Here is a 19,676-nt window from a genome sequence, read left to right on the forward strand (position 1 = left end):
ATGTCAGAGCTCAACATCAGATGTCTTCTCTCCTTTCTCACCCTCCACCACTTCTGAGACAGGGGCTCTCATTGGCCTGGAGCTCACTTATTGGGTAGCTCCCAGTAGACTTTGGGGTCCTGTCTCTGACCTGCCAGAGGTTACAGGCTTTCACATGGGAACTGGGGAGCCAAATCCAGACCCCATATTTACCTTTGTGCAGTGAGCATTTTACCACCTGAGCCATCTCCCTAGCCCCTCCTTTTCTTTACTGAAATCATTTTAGCAAGGTTTCATTGAGATGTTTAATTTGAGCAGAGGCTGGCACATTCTCGAGTCTGTGTGTGGATATGGTGGTTTGAATAGACCACTCCCTCCCTGTGTCACAGGCCAGCTGAGACAGTGAAGGTGACACAGCTTCTGCAGCTGTGAAAGAGCATCTCATAGAAACCACAGGCTGTCAAGGCCCCAGTGAGTCCGGGGCTGCATGGCATCCTAACACTCCACCTGGGTCTGTGAAAACTGAGGCTGAGGCCGGCCAGGTGACTCAGTAGGTAAAAGTGCTTGTCGCCCTCTGGAGGCGCGGAGAAAGGACTGACTCCCAAAAGTCGATCCTTCACCTCCACACGTACTACGCACGTGCTGCTCATTCCCTCTCTCCACCCCCTCTTTCCCTCCCTCTTTCCCTCAAATTAAAACCAAAACAGACTTGGAGTTTATCATCTTTTCAATTGAAAGGATCATACAGACGTTGGGTTTGTGCCTCAGGTACCCAGAATGTTTATTACCTCTTTAGAATACCTTTCCTTACCAATAAGTTTGCAAAGAAAGACTTTTGATCCTCCAAACCACTGGCTACATGTTCTTCAGCACACGGATCCCATTTCAGTCCTTCCCCTTTGCCCAGGTGTCTGCAGTATGGGACACTGTCTGCCTTTCCTTCCCTGTTCCTTGACCTCCTGGAGTGAGCCTTCAAGTGCTGTTAGGAGACAAATCTTGTGAAACAGACTTTTGAAAGTCAAGGTTGTTCTGAGTGGGTCTATCTTCCTGCCCTGCCCTCCCTCCTCCCTAGCCACCCTGCAGCTCTTGACCCTGGAGGAGGATCTGTGTCTTGTATCAGACTGAAGATTTGGGAGTCTCAGAATATGAAATTCGCCATCAGGCAGCCAGGATTCAGAACCCTGGCCTGTTGTTGGCTCACCTGCCTCAAGTTCCCCACTATTTGTTTTTCCCTATGCCACCATCATCAAGACACTAGATGAGCTAACTAGTGTGTGGAAAGCATTTTACCAGCAGACAGCCCTGTCTTTTTTTCTGTTTGTGCACACTGCTTTCTGTAATCTCTCGACTGTTCTTGGGCTGCTTGTTCCCTTCTCAATAGTTGCAAGTACACACTGGTGCACTGTCAGCATTGCTGTCTTATGTGTTGTGAGATGATGCATCAAGAAGACTTGGGGGGGGGGGTCTGGAGAGCTGGTTCAGTGATCAAGAGCACTGGCTGCTCTTTTAGAGGACCCAGGTTTGAGTTCCAGCAACCACGTGATGGCTCACAACTGCCTGCAAGTCTAGTTCAGGTGATCTGATACCCTCTTCTAGCCTCCACGGGTACCAGGCACACAAGTGATACACAGACACACATGTGGCAGAACACCCAAACACATTAAATAAATTAAAAATGCTTTGCCAGAGAAATAAAATAAGGAGTAATAAAGATATAAATCAGCTATAGAATAACCAGAGACCTGGGATTTCTGGGAAAAGAAGACTTGGGTTTGAGTTATAGACACTTACCTGCTCTATGACCTTGGGTTTGCTTCAGATTCAGTTTCCAGTCTGCAAAGCCAGAGAGGTTTCTTTTATTACAAAACTATGAAGATGATCAGGGATGGCAGGTTCTGACTCAGGGTGGCTTCAAGCAGTCATAACACAGATGCAGTCAAGTCCCTAATCGATGGTAATGGTTAACACTGATTATCAACTTGTTAGGGTCTAGACTCACATGAGAGACAAACTTTCGGAAATAACTATGAAGGAATTCTAGTTTGGGTTAATTGGGGCAAGAAGATGAATACTGAATGTGGGTGGTACCGTCCCCATGGACTGAGGTCTTGGACTGAGAATACAACAGAAAAAGGTGGGCTGAGCACCCACCTTCATCTCCCTCTGCTTCCTCACCGTGGACACAATGTAACCAGCTCTTCCAAGCTCCTGGCACCTTTATTTAAGTTGGTTCTCTCTGGCATTTTGTCACTGCAACAAGAAAAGTAACTAACATGCCAATCAAATGGGAACCTAAGGCTGACATCACATAACCAGCTAGCTGCAGGCAAGGTTTGGCATCCAGTGTATGATGCGTGTTATTTTTGCCATCGCTGAGCCTTTTGATCTCTTCTCTGTGTCTTTCTTCCCCCCCCCCCCCATTTCCTTAGTGCAGTGGTGAGCATTGAACCCAGGATCTTGCATATAGTTGTCAAGCACTCTACCACGGAGCCTAGTTCATCCTCAACCCACTGTTGGTTGTGTCCCCCTCCCCCCATCCAAGATAGAGTTTCTATGTAGCCTTGGCTATCCTGGAACTCTCTCCATAGACCAGGGTGGCCTTGAACTCAGAGATCCGCCTGTCTCTGCCTCCCAAGTGCTGAGATTAAAATGTGTGCCCCTGCCACCCAGCTCACTGTTAGTTCTTAATTGCACGTATCTAGTAGTTTCCTTCTTGTTCCACCAGAGCAGACCCAAACTGCCATTAAATGTTCCCTACTGGTATCTTAGGTTTTCCCATCATACGAGAACTTCTCAGTCTTCTCCCATGCAAAACCTGCTCTGTCTGGTGTGTCCTGTGTTGTCGTCAGTCACGGTCCTGACATCCTCCCAGTCACAGTACCTCAGTGCTGACTCATTTGGGCTCTTGTCTCTGTTCCTGCTTCCTCTGTACATTCTCAGCTACACAAGGCTCCTACAGCCATCTTTGGACATCTGCATTTCCAGCAGCCTCCTAGGCATGCATGTGCTCAGGCTCAGGACTCCTTCAACCCACTGTTTCCTAAACACTGCATTCAGACATCCCAGAGCAAACTCCTAGGCATATCTTTGCATTCCAAGCAGACATCATCATTATGTTGGACAAGTAGCTATAATCCTCTGGCTCATGTGTTTCTGAAGCTGGGCTTCCAGGGTTTCCTCTGATGGAAAGCAAGCACCGCCTGATGTAGTCCTTGTGGAACAGGAAGCCAGGCTGTCAGTGTCCAGTCTGATGCCAAGGTCTGAAGCATCCAATAAGCATGAGTTGTTAAGGCTTAAGAGTCATTCAGTGCTTACTAGGAAAGATTACTGCTAGGTATTTATTTTGGCCTGGGAGTTCTAGGTTTTAGCCAGGTAAATTTGGGGACTGTAGGATAGATTTGCCTTCATAGAAACCTGCCAGCAGAGCCCATGTAGAGCTGCAAAGATTGTAGCTGGGAGATTTATTTTAAAATAGAGGAGTCTGCTGTCAGTTCAGGAAGGACATCACTGATACAGAGGCAGATGCTGAAGGTTACATGAAGGAGGTCATGGCACGAGCTTCCAGTAGCAGGACTCTGAGGTGAAATGGGGTGAGAATGAGGCCCTGCTTCTCAGAGTGCTGCCTGCCACCAGCTGCAGGCCTTCTTTATTGGAGGAAATGCAAAACCACAGGCCACAGTCAAACCTTTATTAGAAGACACGTTTTAAACAAGGGTCTTGGGTAATGTGTTTGCAGTTAAAATCTCAGCGGCCCTGGAGGCACTGCCTTCTGTGGAAAGAATAACTTCATGCTGTGTTGTTGCTCTGTTGTGGGCTGGAATGGTGACAGGGAGAGTGATAGAGGTTTGAAGGGACCATCCTGAGGAATGTCAACCAGACTGACCAAGAGTGTAAGAGTGGCCAAGAAGGTCTGAAGGAAGGGTCAGGGTCAACCACATAAGAGTTGTTTCAATGCATGCAGTCAGAGCCTCTTTTGGTAGTGCCAAGCAGCCTGCGTGTAGTGTATGCTGGGTGACATTGAGGAAAAGCCAGCTAGCAATCATCTGTCATGCATATAGAGAGAAAGGAAGGCACAAGGAGTGTGAGATGGAGGAAAGGGGTGAGGATGGGCTTCCCTGAAGCCAGTGGAAAGAGGCTACAGCTGTGGATGGGAGCAGATGTTTCCTGGTTCCCATCCCTGTGCAGAGAATTCTTTCCTCCGAGGCTGTAGTACGGAGCAGGACTTTGGGATTATCAGGTGACTCCAGTGCTTTCTGGGTGGAGAGGGTAGCCTAGGAGGAGGCATGGGGTGAGATGAGATTGGGAGATGCTGGGTTTGAAGTTGGAGAACAGAATTTGTTGGTGAATATGGCTTTGACACCACTGGAAGTGAGGGTTTGGCACCTTAGAGGCCAGGCTTGATGATTGCTCAATTCAGCAGCCACTTCTCCATGTGTCGTGGTCAGGCAGAGGCTGAGCAGCCAGTGCACATTGGCACATCCCCCAGACTGCCTCTGGGGCCATGTCAAGTCAGGTTACAGATGAGGAAATGCCTCACGAATGCCCACAGTCACGTAGCTGGTAATTGGCAGAACCAGGATTAGGAACAAGAGCCAGGTGTCCTTTAAGCTGGGTTGCTGTGTTCTGAGTCACCTGCCCCTGGGTGCTGACTGATACCAGGTTGTGAGGTGTTCTTACATGGAGGTGGCCAGAGCACAGCACTCAGGCTCTCAAATTGGCTTCTGCAATCCTTAAGGAAGCTGACCAATAACCTGGTTATATTGGCATGGAGCTTTGAGCAATTAAGAACTTGGCTTCTCTGGTTCTGTCCTTGTATCAGGGTAGCTCAGTGGTCTTGGTGTGATACCCTGAAGCTAGGTGAGGGACAGCCATGTTTCTTCCGGTGGCTTTGACAGGAATCCTTAGTCTGAAGCCAGAAAGATGGCTCAGTAGGTAAAGGTGCTTGGCATATATGCTTAGTGACCTGTGCTTATCCAACTCCACTGAAGGTAAAAGGAGAGACCCTATACCACAAAATTGCCCTCTGACCTCTACAGGCATTCACAACACCCTTCCCCCATCATACATAATACATATACAAGTGCTAATAACACATTGAACTTTTAAAAGTTAAAAATCTCAGGGTGAGCCCGAGGCCTTCAGTCTTCAGCTCTGAGCTCCTCTGCTAATGCTTCAGTCCTTTAATACAGTCCCCCATGTTGTGGTGACCTCTAGCCCATATACCTAGTATCATTCAGAAGTTTGAGAGTAGTGTAAATAACATTTGCCTTAAAGACACTGTCATAGTGGAAAGTACTTATGCTTTAATTGAATTTAAGTTTTCTTCTTTTTAAAAAAAAAATTGTCCATTGCTGGACAGTGGTGCATGCCTCTAATCTTGGCACTTAGAAGGCAGAGGCAAGAGGATCTCTGTGAGTTGATGGTCTATAGAGCTAGTTTCAGGACAGCCAAGGTTACACAAAGAAACCCTGTCTTGAAAAACAAAAAAACAAATTCCCCTATTTTTGTATTTTGAGACTGGGTTTCACTCTGTAGTCCAGGCTAACCGGGAACTTACTGTGTAGCCCAGGCTGGTCTCAGAGTGCTGAGTGCTGAATTTATAGGCATATTAAACTACCATGCCGCCCAGCTTTTAAAGTGTTTGTGCTTTATATTTTAACCCTCTAAATGGTCTTTAACACGATAAAGGGCCTTATAGCCTTGCAAGTCTTTATTTCTGACAACTCCTAGATAGTCTTTGGGTCTGTGAAATTCTAGATTGTTTCAGTTTTAGTTTATCTCTAGGGATTGTGGAAATGTCTCTTGATTTAACTTTTCTAATAATACTTACAAAACCATATCCAGTGTTTCCATAATACTTTTGGTGAAGTAGGATCTCATAGTCTCGTTTCAGGCATTTCCTTATCAGAGCAAATTTTTCTATCCTGTGGCACCCCAGAGTGTGCTGGGTTGTGCTGCAGCCGGGTGCTGCTAGGCTAGGCAGGCAGGTACCCCACAATGTGAGGTGAGGGCAGACAGCACCTGCCTCTGCCACATTGAATTCTCTTTCTGCATGGCAGTGGTGCACAGCTAGAGACAGCAATCCTCCACTTCTCATTTGAGAAAATAAATGTGATATTATACAAGGCACATGCTTAGCCTGAACATGAAGGAGCACACAGAACCAGGGCAGAGGGTCCAGCATGCCTGAGCTTATCATCTGAGGTGTCTTCCTTGTCTGGCCTCAGATCGTCTTGCTGTTCTGACCACTCCTCCATAGAACAAGATCTTATCAGTCACTATGAGGATTGAATGGGCCTGGCCCCTAGAAAGACCTCTTTGATGCTATAGTGAAGATGCTTGTGAGTGCCTGCCTAGCTCCCATGTCCACTCCCCTCGAGGCAGGTGAAATGAACATCTTCTCCAGCATCCTGGAGCTGTTCCATGCAGCTGTGGTTACTGTTGTCTATGCACCAGGCACAATTTGTAGCACTTCTCTCGTGCTGGTTGGTTAGCTTTGCAGGCAGTATGCAAGGGCAGTTCAGTACAGAGTAATTGGGTCCAGAGTGACCCAGCCAGTCAACAGCAGCACAGTCAGAGCTCAGGTACAGACACTGGCAGATCCCTCTGTGCTGAGTACTCCTTAAGTTCACATTCCCTTCTAGGAAGACACACACAATTTAACCAATTGTACACACTTAGTCATGTTCCTGTGGTCTGTCTGACCTGGTCTTAGGGCCCAGAGAGTATAGCCTACCAGGATTGTGTCTTTCCATCCCTTCCTCATTGTCTGTGCTATATATGCACCATTCTTCATTTAAAGAAAAAAGGAGAGATTTATTTTTATATTGTGTGTGTGTGAATGTTTTGCCTGCATGTATATCTGTGCACCACATATGCAAAGTGTCCTAAGAGACCAGAATAGAGTGTCAGGTCCCCTGGAACTGGAGTTAAGGATGGTCGTAAGCTGTCATGTGAGTGCTGGGAACTAAACCTGGGTCCTCCCTCCGCAATAGTAGCAAGGGCTCAACTTAACTACTGAAGTGTCTCTTCAGCCCCCTTTCTGATTTCTTTGTGTGTTAGATACTTTGTGAGCATTCTTCCTCTAATATGTCCCCAGAAACTGATGCAGCCCTCAGGCCTGGCCTTCATCCTGTAGAATCTGTAGAACTGTCAACTCTTCCTTCATATTGCTCAGCTGGACAGCTGTTTGAAGCTGCTGTCGACCAAAGTCCTAGGTTTTTCTTGCTTGGTTTGGTTTTTGTTTATTTTGTTTTAAAGATAACTTTTTGAGAGTAGGACTGGGGATGCAGTTGTTGATGCATGGCTGTAATCTCAGCACCAGGAAGGTGGAGGCAGGAGGAGCAGGCATTCAAGGTCACTTATGGCTAACCAGTGAGTTTGAGGCTGCTCTACCTAGGACCCTGTCTCAAAAGCAAAACAAAAAAGGTGCTTACACTGCCAAATGCCCCCCCCCCCTTCCCCTTTATAGTTGGCTGTAAGGATTAAATGAAAGAATGCTGTGAAGGTCTTAGCATAAGGACAGGTGCATACCTGGATTGTGATAAATCCCCATTGTTGTCTGTTCTTTTGTGTGGTTGGTTTTTTTGCCATTTGAAAGGTAGTGACTTTATACGTGTAATCCTAGCACTTGGAAGGCTGAGGTGAGGCAGAATGATTGGTAGAAAAGTTTAATTGGTGAGTTCTTTTGTGGGTGTGACTTACTGAAATAAATGTGAGATAGGACATACGCAGTTCCTCTGGGTAGGCAAATCCTGGGTGTGGGAAGAAGAAACCTGTATTTAGTTTGTGCAGGTTGTATTTCACCATCTAGTAACCACATGTGTGAGTGGTTTTTCAGGCGTCTTTAAATCATGTGATTGGTTCTTCCTCTGTTATTAGTTTGTTTACAGCTTAGTCATTAGTCTTCAGAATAGTCATCCCTGTCCTTACAGCTTTGGCCCCCAATTCTTATCATACCCCATCAGTCACTAAGTGAGCACTGGATCTTGTCACCTACAGAACTAAAATGAATGTCCTATGCTGTCAGGATATCCAGATGTGATACTGAGTATCAGTGTGTGACACTCTGTCTGCAGATGACTGACTTTTATCCCATGCTATTGTTCAGATGATCTGGGTAGACCAGCTATTGGAGTCTCAACAGTCTTTGGGATATGAAGGTTAAACCTGGGCTAACGGAAAACTGTGGCCCAAAAACACAGGTGGCTCTGAAGACTGAGGATGAGGGCCCGAGAGGTAGTGGGAATGAGGGCTCAAGAGACATGGAAGCTTGCTGCCTGTGTGCTGAGTTACTGGTGAGGTGAGGGTTTAGGAAACTTGATTTCTTCCTACTTGCAATCAAGGGCTGTGTACAGCCACCTGCAGCATGTACTTGAACATTCTTATAAATATGCAGCAGACAGTGCCAAGTGAAACCACAGCCTGCTAGATAAAACTAGTGTGCAGACATAGATAGCTTAATGTGTGCTTGAATGTGTATATGTGTATGTATGTACATGGCCAAGTACACACACACCTAGAATCCCAGCACAGAGGTGGCTGGTACAGCAGGATCTTGAGTTTGAGGCTATCCTGGGTTATACAGGGAGAATATTTAGTAAAGAACAAAAGTTCACTCACAGTCAAGCCAGTACAGCACGGTGTGGGGAGGGGATGGGTGGCTATGAAGACCAGGTGGGAGTGTACTGGACTTTGAAGGAGTGACAGGTGAAGGCCTTCATCACCTTTCTGGAGTGTACCTGCTGTGTGCTTGAGACAAGGTTTTAAGGCAGGGCAGACTGTCAGATCACAGACCTTTTCCTCTCATTTAGAGTGAAAATCATTTCATAGCCTGTCAAGTTTTGGTTCTTAGCATCAAATAATCTGTTTCCAAATAGTTCACTTCAGAAAGAAGGGATGTAAGCAAAGAAACATAGTTGGTTCAGCTTCATATTAAAGCTGTCCATTGCCAGAAATAAACATCTTAGACTTGAGAGAGAGAGAGAGAGAGAGAGAGAGAGATGGCCAAGTGCTTCCTTCCTTTTATTCTCTGGGTGAGAAGTAACAACTTTATGGTGTTTACCCTGGTAAGAATGTCCTCTGTCTTGTGTGTTTTCAGATCAGAAAGGAGGAAAAGCATAGTCTCATAGCTTGCTTCCTCTGACGTTTTCCTCCTGGGGAGTGGAGACACCCAGAGTCGGTGCCTGCTGTGTTAGGTTGGGGATAGGACATTGTTGGGATCACAAGATAGGCATCACACCACTCCACCTTCTGGCTTTTTTTTTTTTTTTTTTTTTTTTTTTTTTTTTTGGCCAGGTTTGTTTGGAACTCAGTTTAGCTTTCTGTGGTTGTTACTGGGGTTTGCTGCTTGTCCTAGGACTGGCATGGGCAAATGATTGAGGTGGCAAGCTAACTGCAGGCCTGGTGGCTGTGTTCTTCCATCCCCTTTATCTGCATCCCCAGAGCATTGGGGCCTCAGGGTACTAGGGAAGACAAATGTGATGATGCAGGTGGTGGAGATAGCACAGAGATTGGAAAGCTAGTTAGCATTATTAAATGGATTGAAATTGAAACTCTCTATAAAACTTTGTGCTGTCCTCTATGTGATTAATCCTCTCCTCTTCCCATCCCTTAGCCAGCTTCTTCTGTGAACAGAGCTGGGTGTCTGCCCATGAAGCCCTACCTTGTGCTGCTGTTATCCAGTCTTCTTTATTTCTCCCTTAAAGACTGCATTAGCCAGCCCAGCCTGTTGAGCCCTTCAGTGCTGTAGTCTAGCCTTGCTCAGGGACTGGTTTCCAAACCCAGATTCTCTGGATCCACCTGGCATGAGAAGACGAACTAGCTTTTCTGGCCTCGGTTTCCTTGACAGGAAGATGAAGATGAGAGTGATGATTTGGATCCCTCACCTGGTGTGTTGGATACACTTAGAGTGCATTGGCAGATGGTGAGCAGCTGTAAATATTGCTGAGTGATGCCAACTCTCCACAGTTGGTGCTGTCTTATACAAGTCTAATTTTAAAGCATTAGTGAAGAGTGCTTGCCATCAGCTCCTTTTGCTTCTGAGGCTTAGTTTTTGTTTGTTGGTTTGTTGGTAGAATGGTCTCTCCCTAGCTCAGGCTGGCCTGTAATTGAGTGATCCTCTTGCCTTCATTTCCTGAGTGCTGGAATTACAGATGTGCACTACACACCTGACTTTCTGTTTTCAGTATAGTATCTATAGCCCTGTGTTTCTTGATCCCTTCCTGGCCTTTTGAGCCTTACCTGCTCTGTCAGAGTATCCCAGACTGCTGTACTCATGTGTGATGCCCAAGCCCAGCTGTGCTTCATCAGATGGCCCTTCCTTCCGAACCCCAATCATCAGTCAGCTCCTGGGAGCAGACATGCCATGTCCTAGGATTTTCTGTCTTGGGAAAAGGTAATAGCTTCTTATTATCTGACTATACTGCTCAGGGTTCTTTGGAGTAGCAGAACTTGGAGAATGAATCTATATAGAAAGGGGATTTGTTAGACTATGACTTACAGGCTGTGTTTCAGCTAATTCAACAATGGCTGCCTATGGATGGATGGAAGTCCAAGAATCTAGTAGTTATTCAGTCCCTGAAGCTGGTGTCTCAGCTGGTCTTCAGTATTTGCTAGAGTACCAAAGAAGTAGGCTTTAATGCCAGTGAAGAAATGGGCTTGCTAGCGAGGGTGGGAGGAAGCAGGCAGAGAGCAAGCTTCCTTCTCCCAAGTGCTTTATGTAGGCTGCCAGCAGAAGTACCACAGATCAGAGATGGGCCGTCTCACCTCAAAAGATCTGGATTAAAGATGTGTCTTCCCACCTCAGAGATCCCAATTAGAAGTGGACCTTCCCATTCCGAACAATTTAGTTAAGCACAGATCCCTCACAGGTGTGCCTAGCCATTTTTGGGTTTTAATTAATTCCAGATATAGTCAAGTTGATAACCAAGAATAGCCATCACACTGACCTTACATTACATATATATGTATGTATGGGCTGACACTACTGACTAGAGTCCATAATAAATGCAAACAAGAATAGCTGGATACATTACACACCTATGACTCCAGAACTTGGATAGGCCAAGGCAGGCCAGGCCAGCCTGAACTACAAAACCTTGATGAATGAATGAGCGCATGAGCCCACAGAACTTTGTCTCTTTTGATCATCATGTTACTTCCAGGGTCTGTATGTATGTATATGTGTGTGGTAAGTCTGAAAATATATTTGCTAAATGAATAGATGGATGGGCAACCAGTGTGGGTAGCAAGGAGGACTTACTATCCTCTCCTTACTGGAATTTCCACATAAGTGCTGAGGTCCGAACTGACTTTAAATATTGTGTACATGTGGGGAGGTGTGCAAGTGGGGAGGCCAGAGGAAACTGTAGAGTTGCCTCTCTTCACCTTTATATGGTCCCAAGGGATTGAATTCAGGCCATCTGGCTCACACAGCAAATAGTTTTACCCTCTGAGCACCTCTCCCCCCAATTTACCTTTTGAAATGAGATCACAGCAGGAGAGAGGTTTTATGTCATTTCCCACCCCACTCTTTGATTTGCTACAACTTTCTCAACTGACTACAAGTGGGAGGGTCTTGCTGCTGAACTGGTGCTCTCTGACAGTTGTCATGGAAACTGTGCTGTGAATCTGCTGAGCAGTCTGAAACTCCTCTCCCTAGGCTATTCTGTCATCACTAGGCACTAACACTAAAACAAATGTTTATGAAGTCCATCCTGAGTCGGGACAGATAGAGATGTAAGGGAATCCTCACCAGCAGTCCTGCCTGTGATGGAAAACAGGCCGTCATGGTGTCTAGGGAAATGGCATTTGTGTTCAAGGATTAAGGCTCAAAATGCTTCCCAGTCTGTTAGAGATGAACCACTGGCCAGTTGGCCAGTTGAACATGAATTTTAATGTGATTTTTTTTTTCTCCTGCCAAACGTGAATTTTAAAAATTAGCATTTATCACATATCTAAGTTTAATGATCGATTACTTTTGGAAACATTAGGTAGTCATTCCTGGAGATTTACCCGGAAGCTGTCTCTCCTTGAGAGGATAGCCTTCCTTCCAGTGCTGTACTCTGAACTACCATCAGCTGACAGGAAGGTGGAGGCAGCTGTTGCGCAAATCATAGTGGCACTGAGCAGCTTCAAACAGTTTCATCCCTGTCCTTTTTCAAGGACTTCTTCATTTTTGACACAGTGGATTGCTGCTTGCCATTTTGCTATAAACCTTTTAGGGCTTTTCCATCATTAAGATCTGAAAATGGCATGAATTTTATAAAACAAAACAAAACAAACAAACAAACAAAAAAAAACGGATGTCCAAGTCACTTTAATTTCAAACATTTGTGCCTTTGAAAGGTTGACAAAAGAATGTAATACAAAGGAGAAAAAAAAAATAGCATTTGTCACATACCTAAATCTAATGGTAGATGACTTTGTTCATGTCTCATAGCTTCCTTTGATCCCTCAACTTGAGTTCATGGGTGGCATGAACTGAGACCCAACAGTGCCACTTTCCTCCTGACTGTAGGGGTTCTTGCTGACTCACTCCATCCAGCATTAGCTGATCACATGCACGCTCCCAGCACACACGGGTACTTGGTGCCTCTTGTGGACATTATCCCCTTGGTGTCTCACCCCCAACAGTCTCCTGAGCCATTTCTTGATGAGGTGAGCGAAACATAGTTTCCTTTCCCACTCAAGAGGAGTTAGCCCCTGCTATTGAGTTTCTCTCATTCATTGACATGATAAGAGAGGGATATTTGGAACTGGCCATCTAATTTATGTTCAACCACAATCATTCAAAGTCAGGTTGCACCAGGTTGGGGTAGTTCATTCCTCAGATTTTGGTTCCAAGGCTAGCTTAGGAGAACAGAGCTCCACTGAGCAGGTCAGAAACTCACCTTCTTGGTTTCCAAAGAATACAGCAGTCAAGACACTGAACTCCAGAAACCCTTCTGACTTCTGTCATTTAAAACAGGGGCCACTGGCTTCTGACAGCTCAGGGTCTCCATCATTTGGTCCCGATTCTCCGTGCTGGTTCATTCCATTGCTACAAAGCTGCCACTGAGCTGGGTTCTCCACACCTTGAATTGCTTGCTGGCCTATGCTGTGCTCTTTGTAAATGTCAGCATAGGATAGCCTTACCTCTCCTTATCACAAAATGGGATCTTACTACACTCACACTTAGGTGTGAATCAGAGTTCTGTCTCATAAGCATGTTCCCTCTCGGACCATTTACCTTCTTGTTTTTCAGGCCATGGTTGCTTGTTACCCAGGCAACGGAACAGGCTATGTCCGTCATGTTGATAACCCAAATGGAGATGGAAGATGTGTGACATGTATATATTATCTAAATAAAGATTGGGATGCCAAGGTATGCAACTGAATTCAGCAGCAGTGGTTTTTCCTCAAGTATTTTTTTTTTCCTTACAGTAATATCTGCACTTTCATGGGTGAGGCTGGGTTAACAGAGTGCAGTTCTCTCTCAAGTCTGGGTCAGTCTCGGATTTTTGTGAAATGAAACAGATAATATTGTGTCTGAAAACAGACACTCATGTATAATAACAGTATGTATCTATGGGTGATACTGTGGTGGAAGTGAACCTGGGGTAGCACACCACTAGTCCCTGTACTTGGGAGGTGGAGACAGGAGATTCAGGAGTTCAAGGCTATCCCCAATACCAATAGGAAGGCTGCCTGGTTCAGGGAAGGTTTCCAGGGGGAGGTGAATGTCAACCAGTTAATTCACCTTGAGCAGCAGGGTAGAGAGAAAGATTGCTTTTGTCATCCCAGTCTGACAGGTCTCTGAGTGTTTGCAGGATATCTTGGCATTCACTGACACACAAAAGCAAGGAAGCAGGCCATATTCCTAGTAGCTGACATCACCAGGGTTGAGCACCTAGTTCACCGTCTAACTGAGTTCTAGGTTAGGTTCAGGGCAAGGCATTCACATGCCCTTCAACTTTGTGTCCACCTGCTCAGGAGCATTTGGAAAATTGAAAGAAGTGGGTAGATCAGAGGCTGAGATGCAAGTGGGGGGCCAGTCTGGGTTGAGACCTTGTCTGAAAAAAACAAGTAACAAAATCTCTCCAGATTGGTGATTTAAGTCTAGGTTTTCCCTCATAGTCTAAAACACAAGGACCAGGTCTATATGCATGTCCCTAACTCTTCATGTATAGTCCTAGTGGCTACCAGTGCGCTTGACAGTCCAGAGAGCTGTGGTTTGGCTAAATGAGTTGTATGGGTAGAGCTGAGCTCTAGCAGCTATGATTAGAATTTAAACCTAGGCTACATGGGGATAGCTGGGTACAGAATGAGTTAGGAGTGGAGATGACTCAGTAGGCCAGGGTACCTGCCACCGAACCTGAGGATCTAAAATTGATCCATGGAACTCATCAACTCCCCAAAGTTGTCCTCCAACTTCCACAGTACACATAAATGTAGATTAAAAACTGAATTCAAGGCCAGAAGTTCACCTGCTTGTTAAGTGTCTGTTGAAAGTTAAAGCATGATGGTTGTTTATCTGATGGGATGAACCAACCATTTTTCTGGAGAAGCCACTGGGCAAAGTTTCTTAGTGCCAACATCAACATGAATAGAAATGCTCACTGGTTTTCAAAACTTGCAAGCAGGTTTTGAGATTTTGTATATTTGACTGTTTCAAGTGCTTACAGCAAAAAGGAATTTTTCCATGCATTAGTGTTGTATTGGAGTCTCAGCTCACCATTATACCTGTTAGTTAACATAATTGTATTGATTTTGAGTCACTCAACTCCCCTGACCTACCCACCAACATAACCTGGTCCCATTCTTGGTGGCTCATACTGATATACTCTCTTTTCCCAGGTAAGTGGAGGTATACTTCGAATTTTCCCAGAAGGCAAAGCCCAGTTTGCTGACATTGAACCCAAATTTGATAGACTGCTGTTTTTCTGGTCTGACCGACGCAACCCTCACGAAGTACAACCAGCATATGCTACAAGGTAGTGTTCTGTTCATGGAAAGTTGGTTGACCATGTGGCAGGGCAGGGGTGAGTCAAAGGGTGAACCTGAAAGTTTCTGTGGAGCACCTGTCAGCTCTCCAGGTTTCATGCTCTTCTTAATTTGAATGATAATACTTGTCACTTGGTACTTAATCACACTTGGTCCTGAGAATGTCACTCTTCTTTCTCTTGGTTGCTCTTTGCTTGAGGTGGAATAGGACTGGACCACCTCCTCCGCCTGTGGCATGGTGCACCTGCTAAACACTGCCCAATTCTGGATTGCGTGGGTGTTTTCAGAACACTTTCAGAAAAGGAAAAGGGAGGCTTTTTGAAAAATTGAAAAACAATTCTCAGAGCAGAAGTGAGAAGAAAAGGGATCTGAGGAGACAGACATGGAAGTTGCCGTGTGTAGTGGGGGCTGGGAAGAGCGCTCTTTAGCTGTGAGAACCCTATATGTGCTGCCATGTATGGTGCATGCCTGCCATCCCGTGGTGTCCTTTCTCTTTTCTGCTTCTGAGCCACGCGTGCTTCCATTACTGATTCACAGTGGGTGGCAGCTGTATGGCCAAGTCTGAAGTCACAGGTACCCTGATAGGAAGCCTGGGAACCAGACAGCACACATAGAGGCCAGAGGTCCAGGCAGCAGAAGGGCCCCTGGGACAGAGAACAGAGGCCAAAGCTCACCCTGGTCTGTATAGCCCAGGCAGAGGGCAAACTGAAATCTGGAGACAGAGATGGGTGTGAAGAAGGCATCTCTGGAAGCCACGTGTAAAAGAAAGCAGAGTTTTCTGTTGAAGACTGGGAGCCCTGGGAGGAGTTGATCAGACATCAGAATTCTAATGGACAGTTAATTGACAGCCTGGGATATGGGCAAGAGAGATTCAAAACTACCCATGTATTTCTGCTCTCTGGAAGAGGCCATGGTAGAAACAGAAGTGGAGCCTGGGCAGAGCAAGTAGGCTGCTGGCCAGTGGAAGAGTACATGCTCTGCACTGGTACTGCTGGCTCTGCCCTACTTTCGACTCTTCAGGCAGGGTGACACGATTAGGCAGCTGCTTATTTGGGTTGTTGTTTTTCCCATGCATTTCGTCCTGGATCCACATGTTCTTACCTAATGTCAGTGAGGGACCAGTGGCCTGAAGCATGTACTCACATCCACAGTGTCTGTCCCCTTGCTCCACTGTTTATATCAGCGGGGGCTGCCACATGTGTTTATCAGTGAACAGACCTGTCATACCACATTTATTTATGCTGTAAAATAGCCCAATTGGGTGAGGTTTTTCAGGAATAGGTTCAGCCAAACCCAGTGTCAAATGTGACTTTCTAGGTAGAAATCCTAGAAGTTTCTGAGTGTGGCTTAACTCTTCCTCAGTGACAGAGATTTTAGGCTGCTGGCCTGGGTGTCGTTGTCCCAGTCACTGTCCCTCCTCTGGGTTCTTTCCCCTCTTTTACCAGTTTGTGACCATGCAGGCTGGGTGAATGTGGAGAGAGGCTGTGAGCCTCCCTTGGATGCTTCAGCTCATCTGCAGGATGGATAAGGCATGCTTGCCTGCTACATACATCAGTCTGAGGATGCTTTGGGACCATTCTGACCCTATCTTAAATTTCCTTCTAGGTACGCAATAACTGTTTGGTATTTTGATGCAGATGAGCGAGCAAGAGCTAAAGTAAAATATCTAACAGGTAAACACAGCTGGGGGCCAGGCTTGGCTGGAACTGTTGGGGATGGTGTTTTCCAAAAGAATGTTTTGCGAGATTTCTTAATTTCCTTACTTTAAAAGGATTTCTCTAATTAGTCTTTATTCTTATCTGCTGAGATTGTTCAAAGCTTAGCAAAGGTTTGAGGCAAGTATGGGTTAGTAATACAAACAGCTATCTGTGATGGCCCTTTAGAGCCTCAAGCTCTGCAACTCAGTGCACTTCAGGTTGCCTAGTTAGTCCCTTCACCTTCTCCCTTAGATAAGTGAATATTCCTGCTTTTCTAAACACTCCCTCTAAAGAATGTGTGGCCACAAGGAAGTCAGCGCAGAAAAGGCAAACTAAATGCTCTCCCAGCCGGGAAGAAAGATGTGAGGATTCCCAGGTGCCAGCTTTACATGCGCTTGTCCTGCACCTGCATGTCCTGGGAAAGTGGCCTGTGCCACATAGTGATGGACCCATTTTGCCTGCCTTTGCTTTAGCATCTGCCCAGTAGTCGTCACAGGACCTGCCCACTGAGTTTTAAGGAACTAGACTCGGCCTAGCTTTTTGTAAACATAGGATGGCAGTGCCCTGTCTCTGTATTTTCAGAGCTATGGTTTGTGTACATTCCATGGTTTCCACTGCTTTATAGTCAGGTGGCTTTAAACTAAAAGACAGTGGTGATGGTTCTGTTGGTGGCTCTGCTTGCCCTTTAAGATTTGCAGAGCAGTGCACTTGCTACAGTGGCAGTGGGAGCAGCTAGTGGGATGGGCCTCATGGGACACTGGAGAAATGAGGTCTCACTTCAGATGTTTGGGGTACAGTCACACAAGCTCTGGTGCTTAATGAGCTAATGCTTCTCTTTTTCTTGCAGGTGAAAAAGGTGTGAGGGTTGAACTCAATAAGCCTAATTCAGTCAGCAAAGATGTCTAGCAGGGCCTTAGGTCCAGCAGTACCCACATCACCTACAGCCGCTCGATTGCCTTCTGTGGACTCATGGATGGGATGAATAGAGACTCCTTGCTGGTATTCAGCTAGGAGCCAGGCGACTTTGCCAGGTGTTGTCCAACAGAGGGCTCCATCTGCTGTGACTGTGCTGTGGGGTCAGCTCCAGATCTGTGACTGCACTTGGCTGCTGACTGAAGAGGAGGCACTGTCTGAGGAGCGTGGCTTTTCCATCTGGACAGGAAATAAGGGCCCTATATAGGATTTTCTTCATTTTTCTATTTTGCCAGATCTATCATCTAACTGAGTTCATTTCATCTCTCTTTTTTATATCAAGTTTGAATTTGGGGAATTTTTGTATTAGGTACAATTTATCAAAACTGAATTAAGAAAAAAATTACAGTATTATTCCTCAAAATAACATCAATCTATTTTTGTAAACCTCTTCATGCTATTAAATTTTGCCCTAAAGACCTCCTGCGATGATTGTCGCCAGTGACTGATGATTCGTTTTCTTTTGACTGAAAGTAAAGAAAGGGCGTTGAGTTCCAGCTGAAGTTCAGAAGGTTTTCCTTGGCCTGTCTCATAGTAATTTGAACTTGTAAGGTCTCTGCTGTCACGCTTTGACCTTGGTGATAGTGAAACCTAACAGTAGATGGTCACCACTGACTACCAAGTAACTTAGAGAGTTATGAGAGGGAAAAAAACCACAGGAAAAGGGTTTGTCTTAAAGTTAATTTTTTTTTTTTTTTTTACAGCTATGTGACTGGCACTAAATAAACTTGAGGTCCTCCTCCACTCTGGTCCCCAAAGACAAAGGGCTTTCTTCTGCTTCAGGTCTGGCCTGGAATCAGTCATGTCTCACTGCCAGTTTTCCCTGTGGTTTCTCCTTAGTTTGACTGTGTTTCCAGATCCTCCCAGATCAGAGCCTTGTTGGTTGCAGAGCACCCAGTGGCCCCAAGCACATGGACACGTGTGTGGTTGTAGCCTCAAGCATGGTCATCGGCTTCTTGGACAGCTATGCGTCATTTTCACAACCAATAATGAAAGATGTGTTTAGCTTAGGAATCAAAAGAAGTGTAAAAGCAGACACTTTGCTTTAATGGGTTTTTCTTTTTTTGGCAAGAAAAGAGCGACAGTGGCACAATCACACAAGGCCTGCCAGACTCTTGTCACTTCTGCAGTCCCCTTAGAAAGCCAGACTTTGCACAGATTATGGGTGTAACTCCTTGAGCCCTTGGGTGTTCTATCTCTGACCTTGATCTTTGCCAAAATGTGTGTATGCAGAACTATTTCTGTGTATTTCACCTTGCATCAGTCTTAGCAGCTGTGTAGTTTGTATCCAATTAGAAACCTTTTCTGTGGAAAGCTCAGTAATTCTTATTAAGAGATTGCTATTGTTCATGTAAAACATGAAAAAAAATCAAGTAAAGCTGAATGTGGATTGGAGGTTACTCAGCACTGTGCTTGTGTGAGGGGCTCATGGCAGGAAGTCCAGTTCTGTCCCACATCCTTTCCTTCAGCCCCAATAACCGCTGACAACCTCTCCAGCAAGTGCCTCTGCCAGCCGGCCAGCTCAAGGTTTTGCCACCTGGCCCTGAAGCACCGTGTTTCAGAGTTGGGAGAAACTGTTTGGCATTGGTGGTGGAAGATCTGTTTGATTGAAGCATCAGCCTTTTAATGCAGGAGTCCCTGGTATACTTTGTATTGGACCTTTCCTGGGGTACCAAGTCTCTGACTCTGCCGCCTAGGGGGTGTGCTTGCCAGAAAACATTTAAATTCTATATCTTTTGGAAAGTGTATGTACTTTCCTGGAGGTCACTGTGAAAAGATCAAGAAATCAAGATAGTTATGCACTTAATACCTGCTTAAACTCTCAATTTCATGTCAGTGGCACAAAGCAGGGCTCAATTTAAAACTCCTCGGCCTCTGTGTTAATCCTGTTTAAAGAGAAAGCTTTATGATGCTGTTTATTCAGTACATTAAGCAGCCGTGGAACAGACCTTTATCCATGGTAGGCAGAGCACTTCAGGATTTACATAAAGAGACTCATGTGGTTCAGACGCCGTGTTTCCTATGAAAGCTTCTCACATTGCT

At 45.6% G+C, this 19,676-nt stretch overlaps 1 protein-coding gene across 2 annotated transcripts in view; it reads left to right on the forward strand.

The window, feature by feature from the left end:
- Positions 1 to 18,060, forward strand: part of Egln1 (egl-9 family hypoxia inducible factor 1) — a 33,903-nt gene extending 15,843 nt beyond the window's left edge. The window contains exons 2-5 of one of the 2 annotated variants that reach the window (XM_051201680.1): positions 13,226 to 13,345; positions 14,818 to 14,954; positions 16,570 to 16,637; positions 17,509 to 18,060. In XM_051201680.1, coding sequence (XP_051057637.1) covers positions 13,226 to 13,345; positions 14,818 to 14,954; positions 16,570 to 16,637; positions 17,509 to 17,567 — 384 coding nt within the window. In that variant the 3' untranslated portion in view covers positions 17,568 to 18,060. The remainder of the gene's footprint in view (positions 1 to 13,225; positions 13,346 to 14,817; positions 14,955 to 16,569; positions 16,638 to 17,508) is intronic. The other variant, XM_051201682.1, reaches the window with a different exon arrangement.
- The last annotated feature ends 1,616 nt before the right edge of the window (positions 18,061 to 19,676 follow it).

Source organism: Phodopus roborovskii, unplaced genomic scaffold (assembly GCF_943737965.1).
Source record: "Phodopus roborovskii unplaced genomic scaffold, PHOROB, whole genome shotgun sequence".
NCBI lineage: Eukaryota > Metazoa > Chordata > Mammalia > Rodentia > Cricetidae > Phodopus > Phodopus roborovskii.